We start from the raw sequence: 19,286 nt of genomic DNA on the forward strand, positions 1-19,286 counted from the left end.
AATTCTTTATTTGCCAAATGTGAGCTTTGCCTATTACTGAGAAGGGGATAAACACAGAAGTTCAGGCAGCTCATGGGATGAGCTGGGTCATGGGGAGCTTTTACCTGCAACAAAGCAATCATTCCATTCATTAGCAATCGTAGATTCATATGTGTCTTTTTCTGACTGTCATTTGGGCTTAGACTCCACTTCACCTAGAGCCAGCAGACTTGGGAGGTGTTCACAGAATCCTTCTGCATGAATAAGGAGTGACCAGGTTTGTCATTCACATTGACCTCCTGCCCCAAATTCATTATGGTATTAATTCTTTGGGTGAGCACAAGTCAATTATAGAGCGAAATGGTGGCTTCTTGGGGTCTTCCAGGAAAACCCACCACAACAAGAGTACTCAAACAGGAAGTGTTAATAAAATCTTTACAAATGTTCATGAAGTTGTCAAAACATAAAAGGCAAATGGCATATCTGCAAACTTTTTACTTATTTTCAAGTGAGATAGGCTTTCACTTATACTGACAAGTGCTTGTAATAAATTTGAGGCAGCCATTGGAAAAGTTCTCACTTGGTAGTTGTGTCACTCAAATTTCTCAGAACTCTGTGAATGAATGGAAACTGCATTACGGTGATCACGACTAACAAATAAAAGATGTTTCTCATAGCTTCCCCATTGTTGCCTATGTATACCAATAGCCCTGGAGTATGGAAATTATTTTTCTCTTTTTCTCTTACAGGGACTTCAAGTGCACAGAAAGGGACAAATCATAATCCTTAGTCATGATATACCTTTCATTGTTTCATGCTTTCACATTAGGTGCCAGATTCATGGTGCTTACTGTGTTGTCATAGATAGAAAGATAGCTAGCTAGGTAGGTAGGAGGATAGACCGATAGATAGGTAGGTAGGTAGGTAGGTAGGTAGGTAGGTAGATAGACAGACAGGTGGGTAGATAGATAGATAGATAGATAGATAGATAGATGGATAGAGTGGGCTACACATGGATGTTTTTCTTGAGAGGTACAATTTTGATTTGACTCAATAGCCTTCATGCTATGACTCTGGTGTAGCTTGCCTCTTAATGAGGTAAGTTTACCCCTCTTACATGACCCACTTTACAGAGGAGCAGTTGGTCTGTCTCAGATGACACGGCCAGTGGCATAGCTGGGATGGCAGTACTAAGTTTGTTGACTGCCTAAGAAGAACAGATCATGTATCGAGAGTGCCAACTTCAAAGGAAATCCAAATCTTTTCCAGACCATTTAATGTTTGCCAAGAGCAAGGGCAAAGGCTCAGGTGTCCTTGTTTTCCCCCAGGCCCTAGTACAGTGCTGGACATGAAAGATGTCTTGTAAACCTTCACAAATTAAACGAAACTGTATACTAAATAAATATTCATGGGCCTCCAAAGAACAGTGTCTGGCTGTGTGACTGCAGAGAGGTCACTTATTTCCTCTGACCCTGCCTTTTTATTTGTCAAATGGATAAGGTATGAAAGTGCTCTGCAAATACAAGGACTTATTTTCCAGTATCCACAAAGAATTTTAGTCCTTGGGGAGAAGTGGATTTATCAGAGCCAGTTTTCTGGTTTTAACCTGGCAATCAATCTAAAATTAGTTTCAATTTTAAGAAGTTTCTTTTAGTGACAATTTTATTTATTCTGACCTGGGTTGGTTTTCAGTTTAATTTGGTGGTTATTTCAGTATCATGCATAAACTGCCATTGATTTCTGATAACACATAGCAGTTACTTAATGCTACAGACTTGATTTGCCAGGTAAGGCAAATGTATTGGGGTGAGGTGTTGGGGAGATGCCTGCTAGAGGATAGATCTGACAGCATACATACAATTTTAATTTCTAGTCTGGGCTCTGCCAAGTTTATTCTCCTTTCCACCATCCTCCTAGTGGGCAATTACTTTGCACCATTTGTCTTTTATCCCTTCTCTACCAACTGGTAACTCATTCTGTTCAGGGTCCCTCACATGTTCATGAATGATATTTTTAACAGTCTCCCCTACATGCCATTGCCATCTGTGGGCTCCCTTCAATTCCTAGGATGTAGCCTCTATGATTTCTCCCCTGAGTCATCCCAACGTCCTCCCCTAGGTGTCTCCCTACTCCAGTCACTCCCAAGTCCCCACCATTCATCCTCCCAGCAAGAGTCAACCTCTTTATTCACAAACACAGCCTGTCACTCCTCCATCCAATAACCTTGAAGGGCTCCCCAGGACCCAAAGAATAGCCTCTTCAAAAATTTTAAAGGAATACTTAATGCCCTCTGTTAATGGGCCTCAAACTATGCTTACAACCTTACCGCTGCCCCACTGTGTGCACCCATTGAATGGAATACTCGCTGGTCTCACCAGATACCCTCTCTATTTGTTTACTTTTGCTCCTGCTGTTTTCTAAGTGTTAAAGTGCACTTACTCCTCAGAGACTTAGCTAAAATGCTACCTTTTCTTGGAACCCTTTCTTAATTGCTCTCACATGGAGTAGGCTCTTCCTCCTATTTGAATACCCCTTAAGACTCATTCATGTTTTGCTAAATTTTTTTGCCTTATGCTATAGCTGTGTGTATATGTATGTGTGTGGTGTGTACCAAAAAGAAAGTCTTGGGATGGCAGAGGTGGGGTCTTATTCATCTGTGTCTCTACCCAGTGGCCAGAGCAGTATCCAGTGCATACAGGAAACTCAAAACCTATTTATTGAAATAAAAGTAACACTCAGATCAAGAGAACCTTCCTCTAAAGGCAACAATAAATTATTCAGTTCTGCATTCACAAGCTATAGCAAAAAAAAAAAAAAAAAAAAAAAAAAAAGTGAGCTGCACCTTCTAATTTACATGATTTTTCTCCTAATATACCATGTTCTTTATTCTCACATTATTTAATTCAATACTTATTGGTTGAGTGCCATGAACTATTTTAGTCCCTACATAAGTCAATAGTCCTGGCCTTCAAGGAACTTGCTATCTATTCTCCAGAGTTTATTATTATAGTTGAAAAATCACATTTCAGAAAGAGAAGCTATTTGCTCCAGGTCATATAGTCAGAAAAGTTAAGAATAGGATAGTCTGATTTTAGAGCCCCCCCGCCTTTTTAAATCAAAACGTAAGGTAATTAGGTATTTTTATAAATATTAAGAACATATTGGAAGCTGTTGCTGAAACTCTTTCCAGACATTACATGAGCTATTATTTTTTAAATAAAACCTTTTTACCCACATGTAAACACAGTGTATAGTTAAAAGGCAAGATATACTATTTTTACTTGCTAAGAGTCTGGCTATAATTACCATAGTGAGGAAGTCAGATGACTGGACATTCACTTCTGCATCTTTATCTTTCAGCGTTGATGTTTTAGCTTTGAGATAGTTAAAAACTTTTGTAAAGTGAAACCTGCAAGCTCAAAGGTATGACTGTAGGCCTATTACTATAGAGTCAGATGAAAGGAAGTCCTATAGTGAATCAGAATTTATTCTTTAATAATTCCCAAAGTAGAAATGGGTTGAGCTAAATTTTCTGAATAATACCTACCTTGAATTAATGATGAAAAGAAGATTTAATAAAAGCTCAGTGTTCTCATCTGATAAAACTATACCTGTTATTTATATTACATAACCACATATTATACAACTCCTATTTATATTACTTTAGTCTTACCATCACTACTTGAATGGATAGAATTAGCTATGCTAATAACATCTGGAATTAGTTCATATGTAAAAATCCTCTAAAGAATAAATTATTTTGTTTTGCTTGCACAATAACAATATGTCATGCAGGGCCCAGCTCTGCCACTTACCAGCTGTAGGAGCTTGGGTAATTTATCTATCCTTTCAAAACTTCAGTTTTCTTATCTGCAAAATGGGCATATTTATAATATTTACCTCACAGGATTACCGTTAGGAGCAAATGAGCAATGGTTATAAAAATAATATGTAGAAAATAACAAATCTAAAGATGTTCAGAGTAACTGGTATCCTAAATGAGATGCAATGGTTCTCCAAAGCAATAAGCACTGATCAAGTGTGTTCTTCTGGAAACTCCTATAGGTAGCTACACAAGATAGCAGAGAACTCAGAAACCATCTGGATTTGCAGCCAATGGCAGGGGCAGGGGGAAGGGTTGAGAAATCAGTCCTGCTGCCAAGCTCCATCTTCCTGCCCATTAGAGTCAGCCAGTGGTAACTTCTCTCCCCAACTAAACAAGCGCAAGATCAAAAACACCTTATGTAAATACACGAAGCGCAGTTTTGGCAACTCTCCCTTCTTCCTCTGTGCAAAAGGAGATTTGGAATCTAAAGAAAAGAGTACTGTTAGGAAGTTTCTCATTCTAGCCTTATAAGGGTGAGAGTTTAAGAGATATGTGCTTGTGGGTAGGGGTGGGCAAAAGATAGACGAATATTTCTTAGTACTTTACATATATTGTATCTTTTAATATGATTTCTATTTTTATATATTAGGCTTAGATAAATTATGATAATTGATAGGAGTTGGTTCTTGTGTCTAATTCCAAACTTTTCCACTGTGCCTGTGTATCTCAAATTAGTAGCATGCCTAACAAAATCTCTGGGGAGCTTGTTAAAATGCAGCTTTCCTGCCCCTATCCCCAGAGATTCTGATCCTGCAGGACAGGGGTTGAGCCTGGTCATCTCCATTTTTAATAAGCACGTCAGCTTATTCTGATGTAGATGCTGCAGGATATACTTTTTTTTTTTTTTCCTGCTGAAAATTTTCTGGTTTCTTCTCTCCACAGCTACTCTGTGGTCCTTGGTCAGGTCTTTTCCATGTCTTACCTGAATTATTGAAATGGACCCCTGCCCTCTGAGGCTGCCTCTCTCTGGAAATTTATTTCACACCACAGCAAAGTGATCTGCTAAACTCTAATCTAACCTCTACTAAATTCCTCCCAAGGCTTTCCACTGCCGTCAAGATGGAGGACCTTCATGACCTGGTTTCTAACTTCTCTGCGTTATCGCTGGACACTTGAAGCTCTGTACTTATGCTTTGCACTTAAGTAATGTTAAGCTTCCTTGGCTTCCCTGAAAACACTGGGCTGTTTCCTGCCAACAACACTCTTTTCATCTTTTTACACCTGATTAGATTTTACTGATTCTTCAAGGTTCATTTTGAATGATATCTCTTTTAGAAACTAAAATATATTATAAACATGAGTATGTGTATGTGTGTATGTACAGTGAACAGATTTTTCAATTATAAATTATAATACATTTTGTATATAAGGTTGCAGATTAACTTGACAGTTTCAATGGCAGTGCTTTTTGAATCCAAGTGGCAGAAACACATGTACACAAAAATACATAAGGAATATAGTTTATTCTCCATACCATTCCACAGAATAGCAGTTTCCCCATCAGCAACTTGAGACAAATAAATAGACTATGAGGAATACATAAAATAATATGAACTTTTTCATCCCAAAATGTTCCTTGTGTTCCATCAGCTTTCAGGGTTTACATAGGACACGCCTTAACATGTCTCAGACATGGAGACTTGACTGGGGTTTCCTCTGAGAACCATTTGCAGAAAAGCCACTAGTACATCTTGATCAGACAATTATCTGTGTGGTGGCTCAGGTGGTTCTCAGTGGACATGGGAACTCAAGGTTTGGATAGATGTGATTATCACATTCTAAGAAAAATATAACAAGTTAGAAAGTGTCCCCATGTTGGGCTATTGAAGCTGCAAAATTCCCTGGACATATGCCTATCTTTGTTCTTTATATATAAAAATATAAGACTGGTTAAAACCACACTGCATGCAGTATAGGGAAAGAATCCGAGAGGAAAGGTGAGCCAGGAAGACCAGTGAGGAAGGTGTTAGAAGGCTCGGAATAAGAAAATTAATAACAAAGACATCAAAGAGCAGCCTCTTCTGAGTTTATTCACCTTGAGGGCAAAGCCTGCCTTCCTGATATCCCCTGGAGTGCAGCAGTGTGGCTCTCCTTCCACCTCTCCTTGGTAGATCTCTAGGTCACGTCTGGACATTTAAGATCTTTGCCTAGCTCTGGCCATTCCAAGACCGGCTCCATTAAAGAACTTTCTTTTGAGGGCAGTAATGACATTTCTTTTGTCAAAATGTCACTTTGAAGCTGTGACAAAATCAATCCCCATAACTCACTCTGGTGAAGCAAATATAATTCCCATCTTGCTAACGAAATACTGACATACTGATTTTTTGATAAGTGACACAATAGCAGGTTCTACTACCAGCTCTCTGTGTGTCCCAGAGAAATGAGTCTCAGTTTCTTCATTTGTAAATGAAGTCAGTGGTCGTATGGAAAGTTCTAAGAATCTATGAAATAGAAATGAGATTTCTCAATGCCAGCTGCAGTTTGATTTTGGGAGTTTGCTATCGACCTATCACTGTAGCTTCTGCCCCATCCCCTCTCTCATAATCAACATCTCCTCTTAAAGGGTAAGGCTTTGGAAAAAGAAATAGAATATTACTAGGAACAATCGGGACAAATGTCCAAGGATGATAGTCCTCTCTGATCTCTTTAGAAATGGTTTCCTGTTTTGCTTTCCTATTGCCGCTGTTTTGAGTTCAGGTTTTCAGAATCTTACACCCAGAACATTGTAATAGCTTTCTCAAACATCTCCTACTGTCAGTCTCTCTCTCTCCTCCAACCTTTCCTTCCCACAGCTCCCAGACTGATCTCTCAGAAACCCACTTCTGAACATTCCATTCCCTTTGCCCTAAGAAGAATGCATTGAGTAGCTAGTATGTTTCAGGTAGACATCGTGCTAGGTGCTGGGGCACAACGGTGAGCAGGTTCAGATCTTTGCCTAAAAGGACCTCATAATGCAGCATGTATAGGCAATGATATAGGTACCTTCAGGCTATTAGCCCAGAGAAAATCAACTAGTCTGGTTGGTCACAACCCTTAAAATTCTTTATTGTTTACAAGATAAAGTATAAGTTTCCTGGAAAATTTTAGGCATCAGAACTGACCTGAGTCTAACTTTCCAGTTCTGAGTCCTTTCATTCTCCTTCACAAATTGTTCCTTGTAATGAAAGTGAACCATGTTTTATTTCATACTTATTCTGTATCTTACTTCTAACCCCAGTCCCTATTTTCCTAATCCTTCAGCGTCCCCTAATTCAAGCTGGAATCTCCTTTTCTGGACTGAAAACATGTTTTCTGCCCATCTCCTTTGGTATTAATCACTTCCTCCCTGTAGACACTCATTCTCTCCCCCAGAAGACCTGCTCCGTCAGGTCAGTGACCATGATTTATTCATCTTTACACCTCCACATTACTTATCAAGCTGCCTTGTATTGGATCTAGTAAAGGTTTATTAAATAAATGAATGAACTCACTTACCAAGACTTGTTCCCTCATTTTATTTTAGCAGGCCACAGTGAGAAAATGTGTAGCTCTGAGCTCACTTTAGAATGTTCTCCTTCAGAAAGATGTGCATCGTTTAGGAAAACCAGCTTCTCCTCAGGATTTAAGTTTATGCCCAAGTTAGGTTTTGACAAAGCTAAACTCAATTCAATTTACTTCTTTATTTTTCTTAAATTGCACAAGTGTTACATGATGTCAATAAAAAAGAAAGCATGCTATAGTGAACAGATTGTGAACTTTGGAATCAGTCAGACATGTATTCAGGTTTCTTCACCTCTCTAAGCCTCAGTTTCTTTAAGTCTATAAAGAGGAAATAAATAATTTCCTTTGAAGTCTTGTGGTGATTAAGAGATGTATGTATGCTGGGCATTGTGGGATTCCAGCACTTTGGGAGGCCAAAGCAGGAGGATTGCTTAAGCCCAAAAGCTTGAGACCATCCTGGGCAACAGAGAGAGACCTTGTCTCAATTTTGTTTTTAAAAGAGCGGTGTATGTAAACTGTCTAGGTTTTTATAACAGGTACTCATATTACTTTGAATAACAACTATCATCTCTGTTCTGTCCCAGTCCAAGGATAAATAGGACTATTTATTTATTTATTCCATACCTTACTTTAGAAAGGGTTTATGGTGTAAAAGGGACACTTACACATTGCACATTGCTGACATATAGTAAGGATACTGATAAGTCTCTCATACTCTCTCTTACATATATTTCCTTTTTTTATATACTTAAAAAAGAAGTTTTGCATAAATCACTAAATAGTCATTGATTTTTCAATGCAGAACAGCTTTATTCTGAAGGTTATGCAATTTCCTAAACCTCTCAATAAGTAACAGAATGGCTGGTTAATGATGAAATTGATTTTAAAAAAAGGTAGAAGGACAATAAAAGAAATTAAGGGATGCTTAAGTTTTCACTAGAGGCTGGTTTGACTAGAGACTCATTAGGAACTTAATATACATTCCCAGGGGAGCTTGATTGCATTGCTATCTGGGGCATTGAGATGGGTCTTAGGGAGACCTATCCAAATAGATGGCTGTTTGAAGTTTTTGAAGGGGTCTGCATAGGTTGGATTTATCTAGGCTACTGACACAATAGTCCACTTTTCTTTGCATGTGTAGACATAGACTTTTTAAAGGCACATAGAGTGGATAGAAATCCTGGGTATTTCATTTGTAGCAGATGAGCACTTTCAAATGAAGAACCTCAGATTCTTCATGTATACTTTCAAAATCCAATAAGCTTCTAACCTCATAGCCAGGCCTTCCATACAAGCTTTCTGGCCTTTCTTACCTTCTTTGTCAACCCCATTTGCTACAACTCCCATCATGACCTTTGCACACTGCTGTCCTTGACTTGCTTAACCCTATTCTAACATGTCTGCAATTTCCACTATCATGTTCATGCTTTTTCCTATGTATGTGGCAAACTCCTACTGAAAATCTAAGATCTCGTTCAAATATTGCCTCTTTGAAGCCTTCTCTTTTACCTAAGGCATATTTGTAATGCTGTACTTCCTCTGGCTTCAACAAAATCAGGTATAGTGTGGAGTAATGGAAAGGGCAGGCTTCTGTTGTCAAGATGATCTCAACCTGATGCTTGCACCTACTAACTGTGTGATCTTAGGCAAGCTAGTTAATCTTCCTGAGGCTCAGGCTCCTGATTTTTAAAATAAAGACTGTTGATCTCCTAAATTTATGGAAAACATTAGTGATGCTGTATTATTATTGCTTGACTGCTTATATTTCTCTTTTCGAGCCTGTTGCGATGAAAGATCCTATATATATATATATATATTTTTTTTTTTTTTTGCCACAATAGAAGATACCCAGCATAGTGCCTGGTGTTTTGCAGCATTCAATGTTATTGCAATCAATGAAGAGTTCTGGAAAAGTAACTCAAGCACTGACAGTCACATTAAAGTCCAAGTTCATCTATAAAGTGCTCTCTGGTCATTCCTGTGACGATTAATTTAAATTCTTATAGCTCGTGTACATACTACTAAGGCTCTTGTCACAGCCTGCTTTCACAGACACTAATTTAATCTAAGCTCCTCCAGGGGAGTAACCTTGGCTTTCACTCTGGGCTCCTCAGGACATTTCACAATGCTCTGAAAATGCCAGCTAATGATAAGGTTATTTAAAACACCCTATTATCCTTCTCATTCCAGACAATTTTCCTCCCCACTTTATGCTGAATTTATTCCAAGGTCCCAGAGAATGAGGCTTCTGCATCAATGACTTATTACTGTAGTCCTTGCCTTTAGTTCAAAGTGAGTGGCATCTCCTGACCGAGCTTTCCCAACTCTCCACGTAGTTGTTCTCTCCTTTCCTCAGTGCATTTTATCTCGTGTTAGTGGTCCTTTGCTTTCTACTTCTGGACAAGTCTTCTTATTAATGTATTTTCTCATAGGAATTTGGAAAACTTTGATTTATTACTAATTAGTGCATGAGTAAATCTCATGGAGAGTTACTAACATAAGATACCCTAAAAAATCATCGAATCCAGCAACTGCAAATAGAGAATAATTCCCAATGTTGTGCTAGAGATGACTCAATCATGGCACTCTTTTTTCCTTCTAAGATCATATATGGCCTCAGAATCCTTTTTCAAAACAATACTCTAGATATAAACTATCAATCCATTAGTGTACTTAGGAGATGAAACTTGTTTGACATCCCTGACGTAGTTTAAAGGTTTTATTTTGCTAATAAGGGCCAAAGAACAATAGTGACTTAGTAGTGAGCTGAAACCAGAACCCAGGTTATTGACCCTCCTGATTTTCCATTCAGGGCTTCCCTTCCCAGATGATTATTCCTTTCTTTCAATAGCCAAGTTCTAATAATTTACAATCTATTCTTTGGCAAATACCTAATGGTGTTTAAGATGTATGATTAAAAAGCACATCATATATGTTTCAGCCTTACTGAAAAGATATCTGGCCTCTCACTGATGTTAGGAGCTCTTGGGGAAAAGGGCCTATGCTAGACTTTGTGTCCTTCTAATGTTCTAGTCCTGTTTCTGGCACATGGTAGGTATTCAATAAAAATCCTCTCCCATGTAGCCAACTCTCTCTGTCTGTCTATTTATCTATCTATCTATCTATCTATCTATCTATCTATCTATCTATCTATTATCTATGTATCTATCTATCTATCTATCTATCTATCTATCTATCTATCATCCATCTATCTCAAACAAATAGGAGGTCTATCCTTAATTTCTCACCAGGAATCATGGAAAAAAATTCTACCTCTTGTATACAAGTAGTATTTGTTTGAAAGGACTTTATGTCATGATGTCACATACCCTCACTTCTACTTATAATGACATCCTATGTTTCAATAAATTTTCATTTCACTTGAATATTTTACAGGAGGGTAAATTATTATGTCAATGACTGGGCTCCCTTATGATTCTTCTACTTAGAAATAGAAAGGGCAGTGCTACAATTCGGGCCTCAAAATCCCTGAGAAATGATAGCTTTTCTTTTTCTTGTTTTTCATGGTGACAGCAATTGACCATAATTTGTGATTCTGTATGATATTAATAAGCTACAATTGTTAGGATAGAAAGGCAAAGAAAAGGATATGAAGAAAAAGAGAATAGGAAGCGAGAAGATGGGGAAAGTTATTTTACAACACAGCAATACGATACTAGTATTATCTCTTCAAAGAATTGATTTAAAAAGGTGTACGAGCCACAGCTAACATCATAATTCATGGTGAAAGACCGAATGCAGTTCTGTTAATGTCAGGAATAAGACAAAAATGTCTGCTTTTGCCATTTCTAACATTATACTGAAGGTTCTAGATGGTGCAATTAAGCAAGGAAAAAAGGCATCCATATTTGAAGGAAAGAAGCAAAACTCTCTCTTTTTGCACGTATATGTTGTATATAGAAAACCCTGAGGAATTCACTAAAAAACTGTGGCTGTAGCAAGTTTGCAGGATATAAGATTGATATATATATATATAAAAATAATCATATTTCTGTACATTTGCAATGAAGAATCCAAAAATGAAATTAAGAAGACAATTCATATGCAAAAGAATGAAATCAGAACCCTAACTCATGCAACGTACAAATACTAACTCAACGTGGATCAAACACCTAAATGTAAGAGCTAAAATTATAAAACTCATTGAAGAAAATATGATGTAAATCTTTATGACTTTCATTAGGTAATGGTTTCTTAGATATGACACCAAAAGCAAAAACAACAAAAGAAAAAATACACACATTGTACTTCACCAAAATTAGATCCTTTTGTGTACAAAGAACACTATCAAGAAAATGAAAAGACAACCCACAGAGTGGGAGAAAATATTGTAAAGCATTTATCTCATAAAGGATTAATAACCCAACTATATAAAGAACTTCTACAACTCAACAATAACAAGACAACCCAATTTAAAAATGGGCAAAGGATCTCAATAAACATTCCTCCAAATAATATATACAAATAGCCAATAAGCACATGAAAATATGCTCAATATCAGCAGTCATTAAGGAAATGAAATCAAAACCCCAATGAGATAACACTTCATACCAACTAAGATGGCTGTAATCAGAAAGACATATAATAACAAGGATGTGGAGAAATTGGGACCCTCATACATTGCTGTGGAAATGTAAAATGGTGCAACCACTTTGGAAAACAGCCTGTCAGTTCCTCAAAATGTTAAGCATAGAGTTGCTATATGATCCAACAATCTCACTCCTAGGCATACGGAAATAAAAACATGTCACAGAAATGTTTGTACACAAATGTTCATAGCAGCATTATCCGTAACAACTACAAATTGGAAACAACTGAAATGTCCTTCAACTGATAAATGAACAAATTAAATGTGGCATATCCATATAATGGAATATTATTTGGCAATAAGAAGAAATGAAGTACTTACACATTCTACAACACAAATGCATCTTGAAAACATAATGTAAGTTAAAAAAAAAAACCCACAAAAGACCACATGGTATATAATTTCACTTATATAAAATAGGAAAATCCATAGGGACAAAAAGTAGATTAGTGGTTGCCTATGTTGGGGTGGGTGGGGGTGGGAGGATGGGGAAATGGGAGGTGACTGTCAATGCATATAGGTTTTCTTTATGGAGTGATGAAATGCTCTAAAATTGATTGTAGTGATGGTTGCATAATTCTAAATACACTAAAAACCACTGGATTGTATTTTTTAAGTGGGTGAATTACATTGTATGCAAATTTTATCTTACAAAGCTATTATTTTAAAAAGATGTACATATGCATATATGATTAAATATTCTAATTTTGATGGCTAAATTTTAGTTATTAATTCTCTTCTATGTCTGTCACAACAATCCATGTATTCATTAGATAATCCATGTTTCTATGACTACAGTCTTAGCTCCATAATGTGAATCAGACTAGATATATTTTCTGATGAGCAGATACTTTTTATAAAATCCATCCTTTTAGCACATTAATTTAAAAGGAAAAAAAGAAACAAAAACCACCTATCTTGTTCTTCTTCATTGTAGTCATTACATCACCTTCATCAACACATTGCTTCTGCTAACCACTTGCAGCTTTACTCCCAGTGTTTAAATATATTTACCATAAATCCATTTCATCAGAAATGATATTATTAACTTCAGCAATATACTTATAACAGTGCTCCACTGTCTGGTAGCTTCATAATTTGTTTGCTACTGAAAGCCTAAATGTGTTAATTATAGTTAAATCCATGGCAACTGAGAGAACTTGATGTTTCCATCATTTTGTACCTACCCCTTTCGAATCAATCACTCCAGGTTTGGCATTAAACTTCACTGTCTTCAATCGGGCACGTTCCTTTCTTTCCACCCTAAAGCAAATTGAGAATAAAGAGTCTGTCACATGACAAGGCATTTATGACTAAGTTCCTTATTAAGTGAAGAACATTTTTTTCCTCCAATCCTTGCAGCTTGAATAAAATGTGTTCTAAAATATTTCTCTTCCTTTGTTCCATATAAAAAATCTTGGTACAAAGTCTCTAAGTTTCTAACACATCCCTTGAAATTACTCCAATACAAATACTGAGAGTCACATCATGGTATTTGTAAGCAACAGAGAGGTAGAAAAAAATAATATTTGTTATTTAAATGCTTAAATAATTAAATCAAAATCTGTTTCAAGAAATCTCAGTCCACAAAGATGAACACCTATATTGGAGACTAAACAAGTGTTTCCTGCCCTCTCCTTTTCTCTCCTCCCCTTTTCTTCTTTGTTTTTCCTTCTCTTCCCCTTAAGGACACTAGTGTATTTAGCTTCAATTTTTAACCAAACATGTTATATATAATCTTGAACTTTCCTTTTCCCCAATGTCCTTCTGTCATCTCTGCAGATTCATTGTTTTCCTGCTACTTCGTTTATTCATTAAACACTTAATCACTGCCTACCATGCATCAAGCAAGGAGTTGGGGAACAAAGAAAAAATATTCTAAAAGCATGACTGCAATGAATTCTTAGCAATGTTCTTTTGGCAAGAACAGTGGTGTAAACAAGCACAGAAAATGCTGTAGAACAAGATGGCTGATATCAATGTGGGAGCACATATCTCACTGGGAGGGTACAAAGGAAGACTAGAAAGCATTAGGGTGGGCTTCTTGGAGGAAATGTCAATTTATCTGAGACTGAAGGATTAGAAAGAGTTTGTCAGTAGGGAAATTTCAGGGGGATTTTTCACAGCAGGAACAACACATGCCTCAACCTGAAGATATGAGTGAGCTACAAGATTGCAGAAAGATTCTAGTACAGGGTACATAGGGGATATATAGGATGGGGCAGTGAGGCTAGCGAGGTGACAGACTCCTTTTAAAGGGTATCCATCCACATTTTGGACTTGAGGTTTTTCCTTGGGAATCATCGTAAGTTCTTAGAGGATATAAAGCAGCGAAGTGATAAAATCAGATCAGCTTTAAAATAAACAACCCTGGTCAAGGTGGAAGATAGACTGAAGGAGGGAAGGAGCAGGAGGAGGTTGGGGGCCTATTTAAAAGCTGTCGCCATAGTCCAGGCAAGAAATAATGAGAAATGATAGTGGGGTGGAGAAGAGTAGGAAAGGCTTGAGAAATATTAGGAAAATAAAATTGGTTGGACTCTTTCCTGTTTGAAGGCCAGGGTTGAAAAAGAGGAAAATAATCTAAATATTTCCCTGATTCTTCTGAGCCCCTCCAGTTAGACATGATTGCTCCTTTCTGACTGGAACAGTCTCCATGTCAGCATTACATCTTGATTTCCTTGTGTTTACTTACATTTGCACTGCATATACAGGGTTGTATGTACCTTAAGGTACAAGCCCACTTATCACTTGATGGTGTTTTATAGCAAGTCCTCAATAAATAATTGTCCAGCAAAAATAATATTCATTGCATTGTTTTAACATGACTTCTTGTTTAAATATTTCTAGCTTTAAATTCAAAGATGTGGGGGAAAAAGAGAAAGAAAAAACCTGAACCTACAGAAACTTAATGGTTTATAAAGTCTAAGCTATTCATAGATCAATAATTAACAGCATACTCCTTTCTAACTGAGAGCTCTTTTGTGTTCCCAACTGAAACACAGTGAAGATCAGGGTTTCTATAGTTACAGAATGGAATTGCAGAACGTATTTATTTCAGTGTGAGAGTAGAATGTCTGAGTGGAAACAGCTGAACAAAATTTTTCAAATCTAACATCATACGTTAAAACAATGTGAGGCCGGGTGCGGTGGCTCACGCCTGTAATCCCAGCACATTGGGAGGCTAAGGCGGGTGTGGATCACCTGAGGTCAAGAGTTCGAGACCAGCCTGGCCAACATGGTGAAACCCTGTCTCCACTAAAAATACAAAAAAAAATTAGCTGGGTGTGTTGTCGGACACCTGTAATACCGGCTATGTGGGAGGCTGAGGCAGGAGAGTCACCTGAACCCGGGAGGTGGAGGTTGCAGTGAGCCTAGATCATGCCATTGTATTCTAGCCTGGGAGACAGAGCGAGACTTTGCCTCCCCCAAAAATAAATATAAATAAATAAATAAATAAGAAGTAAAACAATGTGTTCCACCAAGAGTTTCTACTTGCACCAGATGCACAACCGTTGGGGAGAAAGCAAGATAGATTTCAGATAAGATAAGCTGCCAAGTGGAAAATGGTCACTGGTAAAATGCCTCCTTTGAGCTTCATCACTTCATCACCTTTTCTCGATTTTAATCCGAGTGCAAATGTAATTTACATTCGTCTCTTTGTAGTCTTCTAAAACTGTTGTTAGGGCCCTAACTTTATTCCGGCTTCTTTGCATTAACTGGGCTAAAGTCAATGCTTTGGCATCATTCAGTGATGCCAAAATGACTGTAGTATGCAGAGAATACATGGTTATTTGATCAGGGTGTGCAAATAAATTCTGCATAAACCCACAGAACTCTCACAGGTTCCAAACATACATAATGTTAGGAGGAACTCAGTATTCAACTCTCAGAACTGCTTAGACAGAGCATTCTAATATTGTCCCCTACCCTGCAGCTCAACTCCATTTCCATGTTTATCCTTTTCAATTTTCTTGAGAAATGTCTCTATTAGGAAGATTTTAGTGGTTCATCCCTTAAATCTTAAAAAGGTTGTAAAGAATATTAAGTCAGCCAGACACACACACACAGACACACACAAATGCACACACACACATACACTCACCTACCATTTTCTATAGTTTATTATTAATCCTCAAACAGGTAATAGAGAAAGTAAAAAAAAAAAAAATTGAAGCCATACGGAGGTCACATACTTCCGGGTCACTCATGAAGGAAGTTGAAAAGTTTTGCCTCCCATTTGGGTTGAAAGTTTCATTAATAAGTGGAGTTGTACCATATAATTATTAATAAAGTTTCTTTGCATTTACATAATCTCATTTGGTCCCCACAACAACCTAATGATTTAGGTATTATCAATCTCATTTTATAACTGAAGAAACTGAGACTTGAAGCTTACCAGATCAGAAAGTGGTAGAAACACAGCCTGAACATACATTCTCTAACAGCTAACTTCAGTGTCTGTCCATAGCCACTCAATTTGGGAGACAGCATTCAGGTACCTCCCAAACCTGGATGATCCAAATTCTCAATAAACGTGAGATTTTCGGATGCAGCTTCCACAGTTTGAAGGCACATACATATCCTTAGAAGTCTGGGCTGAGGTTTTTACAAATGATAACCAACGTACCCTTGCATCCCCATCTCCCTAATGTCCTGAATGCTATGAATATTATTAATTATTAAATAAGCCCCAACCAAATTTAAGCATACAATCATTGAGTTAGTAGCATACCACAAGAGGTTGACCTCAAAATTCAGAATAAATTTACTTTAAACACAGAAGTCTGCTTAGTTAAATCCCTATTTGAGTTGATTCCTCTCCTCAGCACACCAGCAACCCTAGTAGTGCATTCCCATCACAAAGGCTTGCATTACTGCCTTGGGGTTCTCTGCAAACCTCTTTCCTTAAGAGGGAGGCTATGTCTGTGGCTTATCTTCCTCATCTGCCTCAGCCCTTTCCTCTCTTCTAGCGCTTTCTGGGATGCATGTGAATGGTTTACTGCTGAAATGAGACTTAAGTCTGGAAAACAGGGCTCTAAATAATGTGACATATTTTTTTTCTGGCAACAAAAGCTCAAATTTTGAAACATGGAAAGCAGCTATTATTGGAATGTACACTAAGTGTTAGAAACTGTGCTAAGGACTTCACCTATAATATCTATAATCCAGGGTCTGACATGAGCTGGTTACGTAGTAGTTGCTTAATGAGCCTTTGTTGAATGAGTGAATAAATGAACTCTCAAGCGGGCTACTAGTTCTTTACCTAATTGTGAAAACCATTAGGCCAGGAAGTTTAAGTGAATTGCTGAACAACTAGTTTTTCCCATAAAAAGTGATTCGTCATTTCACAACTTACTTTCTTGGTAAGAATCTAGGTAAAAATTCAGTATCATTTTCTCTTATTGTTTTACTGAGTAAACTTCTTTGGCTAATAAATATTAAGGTCCAAAGGCTTTCACCTAAAGAAATTGTGGACCACCTGAAGAGACAGATCAAATCTCAATGAGGACAACTGCCTTACTTCCCCACTCACACTTAGACTCAAGCAATTAATTAGATTGTTTGAGCAGAAATAATCCTCCCTGTCCAAATCTCATCACTGACCAAAATACCGAAAACATAAATGGAATGGTAAAATTTGAGCAATTGATTCTGACATTTCATATCTCCAGAGAGCACCAAATGGCCATGTTTTAATAAGCCCAACTGTCTCCCTCTCCCTCTCTCCCATCTGGTATTTTTAGGTTCTGGCCAAACCCATAATTGGGTCAGGCTTGGAGCACTGGACAGTGGGAACATCATTTGTCCCTGGGAGTTCCTTTCCCTGTGCTCCACAGGCCCTGTTGGAGGGAGAATTAGAATGTCACTCACATTAGTGGCCACAGGCTTGCTGGGAAGGCTAGGTGAGTAAACTCTTATGTAATGCCAGCCATAAGCTGCCATCTGAGAGCCCAAGTGACCCATCACTGGGGAACAATGAATAGACACTTGGCTTAAGAGACCGTGGGACAGCTGGGAGCAGTGGCTTATGCGTATAATTCCAGCATTTTGGGAGGCTGAGGTGGGCGGAACACCAGAGGTCAAGAGTTTGAGACCAGCCTGGTCAATATGGCGAAATCTTGTCTCTCCTAAAAGTACAAAAATTAGCCGGGTATGGTGGCGGGTGCCTGTAATCCCAGCTACTCAGGAGGCTGAGGCAGGAGAATAGCTTGAACCCAGGAGGTGGAGGTTGCAGTGAGCTGGGATTGTATTGTACTCCATCTCAAAAAAAAAAAAAAAAAAAAAAGAAAAGGAGAAAGACCATGGAACAAAACCCAGCTTGACCTCTTACACACTATGTAATCTCAGAAAAGTGATTCTATGCTGAGTCCAGATTTTAAAGTCACACAAGTCTGGGTTTGAATTCTGCCTCTTCCACTTACCAGGTCTATAACTTAGGGTGGTCCTCAACCTCTTAGGATTTCAGATTTTGTGTTGATACAATTAGAATAGTAGCGCAGACTTCAAAAATTTATAATGAATGTTAAATGAGATAATATAAGAAAATTGTTTTGTACAATGTCTGATCTATAGTAAGAACTCACTATACAATAGGCTGCTACTAAGACAATTATGATAATGCTGCCCACGACGTCACTTCTCATTACTGGTCCCAATTTCCTTACCTGTAAAAAGGAAGTAATACCCCATTTCAGGTGCTCGCTGCCAAAGTCAGTCCCTTTATGCCAGGTGGGAGCAAGACATGGACTTCCAATTTTCCCTCTTAAGAGACCCTGAAATGTGGGCCACCAGACTTGAGAGCTGAAGGGTCAAGAAGAGCCCCAAACCTTTGCAATTGCTCATAGAGACATCAGAAAGGCATGTGTTTGAATCCAGGCTTAGCCCCCTGCTGCCACTGTAATTTTGGCAGGCTACTTAAATTGCCTGACTTTCTATTTCCTTACTTGGCATATGCTCCTAGGGTAGTGTTCCTGGTGTAGTGTAAAGCCATCTGGCTTTGTTATCAAAGAGACTGGTGTTTGGTCAGTGGCTGGCTGTGTATTTTTGGGTAATTTATCCTCAGTTTCCTTATGAGGTTTTCGTGAAGATTAAGTTGAAATCATGTATTTGAAAGTAACTGGTGCCATACATCATCAGTGCTGTCATCAGATGGAATTCACTCTCTGTCTGCTGCCATTTCACTTTCCTGGCCTTTACAAGATAGCCCGCATTGCCCTAATCACAGAGTAGCTGTGCCACAGTTACATGTTGGTCCCACAAGTGATGGGCTCCAGGCAGTGGAGCCACAAGTAATGGGCTCCAGTATATGGCACTCAGATGCTGCCCAAGCAA

General features: G+C 38.0%; 1 protein-coding gene across 12 annotated transcripts in view; it reads right to left on the reverse strand.

Moving 5' to 3' along the window:
* DLG2 (discs large MAGUK scaffold protein 2) overlaps positions 1 to 19,286 on the reverse strand; it is a 2,171,029-nt gene that overhangs the window by 61,020 nt on the left and 2,090,723 nt on the right. For all 12 annotated transcript variants that reach the window (XM_025355445.1, XM_025355443.1, XM_025355446.1 and 9 more), the window contains one exon: positions 13,142 to 13,217. In XM_025355445.1, coding sequence (XP_025211230.1) covers positions 13,142 to 13,217 — 76 coding nt within the window. The remainder of the gene's footprint in view (positions 1 to 13,141; positions 13,218 to 19,286) is intronic.

Source organism: Theropithecus gelada, chromosome 14 (genome assembly GCF_003255815.1).
Source record: "Theropithecus gelada isolate Dixy chromosome 14, Tgel_1.0, whole genome shotgun sequence".
In the NCBI taxonomy this organism is placed as follows: Eukaryota; Metazoa; Chordata; class Mammalia; order Primates; family Cercopithecidae; genus Theropithecus; species Theropithecus gelada.